General features: G+C 42.2%; 1 protein-coding gene across 2 annotated transcripts in view; it reads left to right on the top strand.

The window, feature by feature from the left end:
* The window catches only part of St3gal5 (ST3 beta-galactoside alpha-2,3-sialyltransferase 5), a 71,319-nt gene that overhangs the window by 25,656 nt on the left and 36,545 nt on the right, over nucleotides 1-9,118 (top strand). For both annotated transcript variants that reach the window (XM_008840295.3, XM_008840296.3), the window contains exon 2: nucleotides 4,747-4,870. In XM_008840295.3, the coding sequence (XP_008838517.1) occupies nucleotides 4,747-4,870 (124 nt within the window). The remainder of the gene's footprint in view (nucleotides 1-4,746; nucleotides 4,871-9,118) is intronic.

Raw genomic sequence — 9,118 nt, 5'->3', positions numbered from 1 at the left:
CCTAGAAATTATTAACATGTTCAGTAAAGTGGCAGGTTACAAAATTAATCTACAAAAGTCTTATAGCCTTTCTACATACCATTAACAAGCAATCAGAGAAAGAGCACATGGAAACACTCCCATTCACAATAGCTGCAAAAAAAATATATCTCAGAGTAAATGTGACCAAAGACATTAAAAAGCTCTACAATGAAAAGTTTGAATTGTTAAAGAAAGAGAAATTGAAGACATCAGAAGATGGAAGGACCTCCCATGCTCATGGATTGGAAGAGTTAATATTGTGAAAATGACCATCCTACGAAAAGTCATTTATAGATTCAGTGCAATGCCAATCAAAATCCCCATGACATTTTTTACAGATTTGGAAAAAAACATCCTAAGATTCATATGGAAGCAGAAAATACCTTGGATAGCCAAAGCAGCCCTGAGCACCAAAAGCAATGCCGGGGGGATTACCATACCAGATTTAAAGCTGTATTACAGAGCTATAGTCATAAAAAACAACATGGTCTGGGAACAAAAATAGACCTAGATCAATGGAACAAAATTGAAGACCCAAACATGAGTAAATGCAGTTTCAGCCACCTGATATTTGACAAAAGGCCAAGAACATTGACTGAAGGGAAGACAGCATGTTCAGCAAATGGTGCTGGCAAAACTGGATCTCCACCTGTAGAAGAATGAAACTAAACCCCTATCTTTTACCTTGCACAAAAGTCAACTCCAAATGGATAAAAGACCTGAATGTGAATCATGAAACTCTGAAACTGTTAGAAGAAAACATTGGTAATACCCAGGTGTGTCAAGTTGACACTAAAGCTATCCAGCACAGGAGACAACCAAGGAAGCAAACAGAAAACCCACAGAATGGGAGAAAATCTTCACCAGTGACACATCTGACAGAGGTTTGAGATGGGCTAAGGAGCTGAACAGAGAGTTCTTAAAAGAAGTAAAGATGGTGTGCTGGATAGCTTTAGTGTCAACTTGACACTGGGTTGAGGGAGCCTCAATTGGGGAATTTCCTCTATTGGACTGGCCTGTGGCCATGTCTGAGGGGCATCTTCTTGATGAGTGATGTGGGAGGGCCCAGCCCACTGTGGCTGGTGCCACCCCTGGGCAGGTGGGCCTGTGTTGCATAAGAAAGCAGGCTGAGTAGGGGCCAGAGGAGCAAGCCAGTAAGCAGCGTTCCTCCATGGTCTGTGCTCCAGCTCCTGCTTCCAGGCTCCTGCCCTGAGTTCCTACCTTGGGCTCCCTGATGAACTGCGACCTGGGAGATGTAAGACAAATAAACCCTTTCCTCCCCAAGTTGGTATTGGTCAGAGTATTTTGTCATGGCAATGAAGAACAAACTAGAACAGATGGCTATGAAGCATCTTAAAAGATGTTCAACATCACTAATAATTAGGGAAATGCAAATTAAAACCACTTTAAGATTTCATCTTACCCCAGTCAGACTGGCTAAGATCAAGAGAACAAATGATACCAAATGTTGGAGAAGATGTGGGGAAAGGGGAACACTCATCCACTGCTGGTGGGGCTGGAAATTTGTTCAACCCCTATGGAAAGCAGTGTGGAGAACTCTTAAAAAATTACAAATGAGCCTACAATTTGACACAGTTATACCACTCATTGGAATATACCCAAAGAACTCATCCTACTGCAGAGACATTTGTATATCCTTGTTTGTTGCTGCTCTTTTCACAATAGCTAAGAGATGGAAGCAACCTATGTGTCCCTCGATTGACAAGTTGATAATGAAAATGTAGTTCATTTAGACGGAGTTTTACTCAGCAGTAAAGAAAGATTAAACATGAAATTTGCAGGTAAATGGATGGAACTAGAAACTGTTATACTAAGTGAAGTAACACAGACTCAGGAAAAAAATCGACATATGTTCTCCCTCATATGTGGATCCTAGAACCAAACCCTGGTGAGTATGTATCCAGACATAACTACAGGAACCAGGATAATGGAAAGGAACCAGGCAGGTAAAGGAAAAGAAAGAACCTTAAAGAGACAAAACAGTAGGAAACAGGCCTTAATAAGGGAGAGATGGATAAAAATTGGGTTATTTTAAGGTCGGGGGGAGGGAAGGGTATACAAGGAACCTAGGGGATAAAGAGAAAGAAGGAGCTCAATAGAGGTAGGACCATAGGAGAAGGGTATTTGTAAGGGAAAAAGGGGGGAAATTGGATCACCTTAATTGGGGAAACCATGATGGAGGGATGAGATAGTGCGAGAGGTAAATAATGCCTAGGTAGTTTTAAAACCCAGAGGGAACCATATTACTCCAACAACCTACTGACAAATTATTCATACCAGATCAAGAAATGGATGTCTAGGTAAGGTTTATCTGAGAACAATTGGTCTTTGCCCAAGATTTATCTACATGACACACAGTAATTAAAAGTACCAGACTGGTGGAACTAACCTTCTTGGGTGTTTAACAGACATGCTTTGAGACCTATAATAATTTGGTCAGAGGGACATAAAGGACACTTTTTTGCTCCTTGCCCTTCTAGGTCAACTAGTTCCAGGGGACTATGAGCATCTCTCAAAATGTCCTGTAATAGTGGTGAGTCACCTGTCCTCTTGATCAAGGAGGCTGAGGAGACCCCACCAGATGGACTTGAACCAGTGTCCAGTCTATAAAGAGGAGGGTCAACATAGAGGAATCATTTCCTCCATGCTTCCAAGTGAAGCCAGCTTTGGTCAAGCAGGGCCTTTGACTTATCTTCACATAGACAGAATTGGTAAAAGAAAGGATCCAGGGCCTCCTCCAAGCCCACGTGACTCCTGAGGAACAGATCCTCAAATGACCTTAAGAGTAAAAATAAATTGTTTATCTGGGCCAACTGTATGGCTTTAAACACCCAAAAGGAGAGTATAACCAAAGATTAAAGGGGCCAATTTAATTTTAAGAGTCCATATTATAGCTAAAGGCTACATAACAAGCAACAGTGCCAGATAGGAGATACCTTCTTTTGAGTTTTTGGCCATGGTGGCCAAAGGGACTCCCAGATAGTAACCCAGCATAGAACTGGGAAAATGAACTGCAGACCCCAATCTTATCTAAAGGAATATTGACAACTGAATCCTGCTGACCTTCCTAAAACAAAGACCTCTAGATAGGCTGACTAGATTCACCAAATGGACAAGTAGTGGGGAATGGCTGGGGGTGCTGACAACACTGCAGACAGTAGCAGGGTTATCAGAGAATAAGGGCTCTAGTGCAGGGAGGGAGGCTATGGGAGGTTTCCATATCGGAAGTGGGTGTATAGTTGAATAAGATGGTTTGGGATATTCTGTGTGATATTCACACACAAAAAAAAAATCAAATTTTTTAAAATGTATTTGAGTATGAAGCATGGAAATTTATGTCATGTTAATTGGTAGAGGCGATAAACATTACCGTTGAAATCTACCCGATGACTTTATAGACATACACAGGTGCCAAGGATCCAAGTGCAACTTCTTATTACTCGTAATAATCAGATACATACAGATTTGAGATACATGTACCAACACCTCAGTGTTTGTAGCAATGAGTCTCTCTGCAAGGAATATTATATTCTAAAATGAAATGGAGATCTTTTTTAAAGGTTAAAAACTCATTTAATTTTATGTCTTACAGGCCTTATACTGAGTTCAATATTGTATAACTGTATTAATTCAACTGTGAACCTAGATACTTACAGCCATTTGTGATAGAGGTGTACTCTTGCTCTGGAGTGTGTTACTGAATATGTAACTGAATATGAAATGCTTCTTCTAATCATGTAGTTATTAAAAAGTTTTAAAAATCTTTTAATGGAAAATGTCAGCAGACACAACAGGACAAGTCAAAGTATAGACCCCACACTCCTGCCTCCAGTTTCCAGCCATCACTCTCGCTGTTCTACCTTTGGCCTCTGTTTGTCCTCTTCTTGTTGGTTTGTTTTTTAAGCAGCTCTTGTATCTGCTGTGTCATCTGTAAATATTTTGTGTAGGCCTTTTGAACAATTAAACATTTTTATATTAATTAGTTTGTGTTCATACACATGCATGTGGAGGTCAGGGAACAACTTTTGGGTGTTGTTGCTCTTCTTGTACCATGTAGGTCCCAGGGATCAAACTCTGGTCATCAGACTTTCCAGCAAGCACCTTTGCTCATTCAGCCATCTTGCTGACCCCCGAAAATTTAAGTTTTAAATTTTGGAATAATTGTCGATTCACATGCAGTTGTGAGAAATAATTCATAGTGTTTCTCTGTGTCCTTCACTCAGTTTCCCCAACTGTGGCATCGTGCAGAACTATAGTACTGTACAGTAGGGATGTTGACAAGGATACAGTCAGAATATAGAATATTTCTGTCATTTCAGGATCCCTCATGAAGGTGCCATACCCCTTCTCTTTTTTTGAGACAGTCTATGTTGCCCAGGCTGGCTTTGCATTCACCAGCCTCCTGCCTCAACCTCCCAAGTACTGGGATTATAGCATGTACCCAGAGGCCCTCTCTTCTCCATAATTCTTGACACCTACTAATCTGCTCTCTAGTTCTATAATGCTGTCCTTTGAAGACTGTTAGGACTCATACCTTTCAGTATCAGCTCAACCTAACTCCCTATAGTTTCATCTAAGTTATAGCAAGAGTTCATTCCTTTTAATGCCCAGTAGTATTGCAGTGTGGCTGTATCTTTTTTGAGCCCCTAAAGCATAAACCACCTAATGCTTCTCTTTCCCTGCTTTCCTCTTCTCTCTCCCCAGCAATGCCAAGTGGGTACAACTCTGCGAAGCTGAGAAGTGATTGCCCAAGGACCTCCCTGCAATGGTACACCCGCTCCCAGAACAGGATGAGAAGACCCACCTTGTTATTAAAAGACATCCTCAAGTAAGTACAACCTCTGGTCCCTACGATGTTACCAGTGAAACCCAAGTTGAAAAGTCTAAAGGTGTTTAAAGATAGAAAAGTCTTTAGATAGAAAGGATAGAAACCCAAGCTAGGCATGGTGGTACATGCCTGTAATGCCAGCACTCCAGAGATGGGAGCAGGGTCAGGATTTCAGGCCAGCCTGGGCTACACATTGATTCATGGCCAGCCTGGGTTATGTGAGAACCTGTTTCAAAAAGCGAGAGAGAGAGAGAGAGAGAGAGAGAGAGAGAGAGAGAGAGAGAGAGAGAGAGAGAGAGAGAGGGAAAATAGAAATCCAGCTTTGAAATGTAGTTTCTCACTTAGGAGGTATGAAAGGAAAAGGTGAGAAAAGGAAATTTATATGAATAAAGACTTGGGTCACACTCGGCTCTAATCAGCTAGTATTCATTGAGCCTTAAAATATGCCTGACACTATGTTAACATGCCTGCTGTAAGGCCTTAAACCAGGCAGACCTAGCCAGTGTTCAGTGTGGTGTAGATGAGGCAGACTCATGCCAGGAAGTACAGCACTGTAAGCCATGTGCCATGGATAGAGGGATTCCTTTAACATCCTTTTCCTTCATTAAAAAATAATAATTGAACTGGGATTCAGCTCAGTTGGTAGCATGTTTGCTACCATGTATGAATCCCTGGGACCCAACATTGCCTAAACCAAGTGTGATAGGATACGTTTGTAGTCCCAGAAGTTGGGAGGTAGAGACAGGAGGACCAAGTGTTCTGGATCTTCGTTAGCTACATAGTGATTTTGAGGCCAGCCTGGGATACATGAAACTCTGTCTTAAAAAGAAGTCTGGCTGGGGAGATATCTCAGTCAGCAGAGTACTGAAGACCTGAATTCAATCCCCAGAATCCACATAAAAAAACAGCCAAGCATCGTCGCATGTGCTTATAATCCCAGAGCTGGGGAAGTGGAGATAGGTGGATCCCTGGGGCTCACTGGCCAACCAGCCCAGCCCACCTGGAGAGTTCCAGGCCTACGAGAGATCCTGTCTCAAAAACAAGGAGATGGCTCAGGGTAAAGGTATCTGCCAAGCCCAATGACCCAGGATCCACGTGATGGAAGGAGAGAACTGACTCTTATGGGTTGTCCTCTGACCTCTGTACATATGTACCCACACACATCATGTATGCATACACACAAAATAAAAGTGTAATTAAAAAGAGTAAAGGTAAATGGTGTGTGAGGAACAACACCTGAAGTTAGCCTCTGGCCTGCACCCATACACATGAATATGTGCACACACACAAATAAATAAGTATTATGTGCACTAAATATGATACATTAGTGTTTGGAGAGAGGAGTGGGTCATATTTAGTTCACAAGATTAATAATTCAGAAGATACTAAGGGACCCAGTGAAATGCCACCTGCCTTCTTTCCACATTCTCCTAATGTTGTCCATTTCTCTGGTATGTGAGAAACATTTTTTTGTGTGGAGGCTTGTTCTCTCCCCACCCAGCCAAACCATTTTCATAGACAAACACTGGCATCCTCTTCACCAAACAGTATACTCATTCAGAGGAGAAAGTGAAGACACCTGTCTAGGTTTCCATGGGAAGCATGTTGAGGAGAGAACTCAGAAATCTTAAACAAACCCTGCTTGCATGATCATCCTCAAACCGCCAATATTCTGCATCTGTTACTGATGGTATAGTATATAGTATGCTAGCAGCTTTATTTTAAAAACTACTCTTGTTTTTAGAAAATGTATTCTTGCCTGACATGATGGTACACACCTTTAATCCCAGCACTTGGGAGGCAGAAGCAGGTGGATCTACACAGTGAGACCCTGTCTCTAAAAACAAACAAACAAACAAACAAACAAAATAAATTGTTTCTCTAAAGATTACTCCTTGCCTTTGTTTTTTTAAATTATTTTATTATTTTTATTTTTTATGTGTATGAGTGTTATGCCTGCATGTAAGTGCACCCATGTTGTGCAATGCCCAAGGAGGACAAAGGCTGTCGGATCCCCTGGAACTGGAGTTACAGACAGTTATTAGCTGCCTTATGGGTGCTGGGATTTGAACCAGGGTCTTCTGCAAGAACAGTGAGTGCTCTTAACCACTGAGCCATCTCTCCAGCCCCCCTCCTTACCTTTATTTTTATAAGAACATATTGCTTGAAACGATGCTTCTTAAATTGTGGCTTAAATATTTTTTAAGAATATTTTTATTATTCCAAAGAGAGGCAATTTTTAACACATTTTTCCAGAAATAACTTGAAGCAGGTTACATAAAAATATATATGCAATGAAGTTTAAGGATAGAAAGTAGGGATAAGAAATCTAAGACCAAAGCCAGGCGTGGTGGCACACATCCTCAATTCCAACACTTGAGAGGCAGAGCCTGGCAGATCTCTGTGAGTTCAAGGCCAGCACAGTCCACTCAGCAAGCTCCAGCCAGCTGGAGCCACAGGGAGACCCTGTCTCAAAAAGACCGAAAAAAAAAAAAAAAAATCAAAAATCAAAGGATTTGCCAACATTGGGTCAACTTTGGTAGAATAATGAAGGTTTCCATTAGCTCTTTTCTTTCTTTTTTTTTTTTTAAATCCTAGCTAGTTTATTGGGCTTGCTAACAGAGCATAGGGTGGGGGTTTATTTACAGAAGAGTGGGAACCCCCCCCATTTATGGCTGCGCTGGAAAGTCCACACTCAACTATAGATCCTTTGACTTCCCAACAGCCTCACAAAATGGCGAGAGAGGTGCCTCATGGGATTCTCAGCTTATAAATCCTTAGCCCCTCCTCCACTTGGAACTAAGGTCAATTGATTGGGTGGGAGGGGTAACTGACTCCCCCCCCCCACTCCTTAATGAGCATGGGAAGGAGGTGTAACTGTAGCTTGCCTTCCTCCAGCTCTTACATTCTTTCTGCCAACCTCTTCCACAAAAGTCCCTGAGCCTGGGAGGGGGTGGTAGCCTTCCATTGTGGCAAGGCACTGAACTTTTGAGTCTCTGCATTGTTTGTTTTCTATAGGTTGTTGGCCTATTTCAGTGGGATTCCATCTACTATAAAAACACAAACAGCAAGAAACAAGAACATGTAAACAGTGGCTGCTATAATAACTTAACCTATGGGTGTAAACACAAATACTTAGATGGTATTTTAGCAGGTACATCACATCTATCTAACAAAACAATTGCAGTGGCTTCCCACTGAGGCCTGTATTCTCCCCTGCCACAGGGGGTTGGCCTGTTCTGCAGTACCAGATGTGTGTTCCACCTCTAGGACTGGGCATTATTTCCAATTGAAAATTTGCTAGTGTATTTGTACATACACTAGAAGCTCCACTATTGCACCAGCAGGAACATCTTGTTTGGTATGTTGATAGTGCAACACACAGGGTCTGTCATTGAGCAAAATTTAGGGGATGATTCTCCCCCAGTCATCTGCATATCACCTTCTGGCACTGTGAAAGCCACCCATCCAGTGTCAGGGAATTTCCGTATTAGTCCAAGCTAGATTGCTCCCTCTCCTGCACTCACATCATGCAGTGTCTTCAGCAATAGGGTTTTGTCCCCGACCGCTTTCCGTCTCGCCGGCAAGAATGACGCGGGAGGACAAGTCAGGATCCTTCTGCAGCAGTTTATTGTATGCGCATCTTACACTCTTAGAAGCTTAAAGACCAAAGACGCCGAGAAGCGGGAGAGCGGTTGCTTATATAGTCTAAAGGTCCCATCTATGACGTATAAGAAGCGGATTGGTTGCTGGAGATCACGCCACGGGAGGAGGCGAGGGAGAGCAGGCTCTTGTGCACGCCCCTTATGGGCGCAGCAGGATGTTTACTGTTAAGAAGGTCCGGATACCGGCGCCATCTTGTAATGGCGGCGGAGGCTGTGGCTCTCCACACACATCATGGCTTTTGGTGGTGACAACCTTGTGCATGTCAGGATGCTGAGCAGCATCTGGCCATCTGACCACTGGATACCAGAAACATTTTTCACCCTAGTCATGAGAAAAATGGCCAAAAGTCCTCTGGAAGGCAGCCACTCTGGGCAGGAATACTTTTATGAGAGAAGCAAAATGATAAAGTTGATGAGTATACATAGTAGGAGTAGACTTAGAGAAGTTTCATCTGCCAGTAAATATAACAGTTGCTTCCAGATTCCACTATTCTAAATAATAATACAATATTTGTATTTTATTATTTTCAAGCAAGAAGCTAACCCTTAACCTAACCCTAATTATTAACATGATCATAGCCTA

This window comes from Nannospalax galili, unplaced genomic scaffold, assembly GCF_000622305.1.
Source record: "Nannospalax galili isolate Female #2095 unplaced genomic scaffold, S.galili_v1.0 scaffold279, whole genome shotgun sequence".
NCBI lineage: Eukaryota > Metazoa > Chordata > Mammalia > Rodentia > Spalacidae > Nannospalax > Nannospalax galili.
This window is presented reverse-complemented; position numbering and strand designations above follow the sequence as displayed.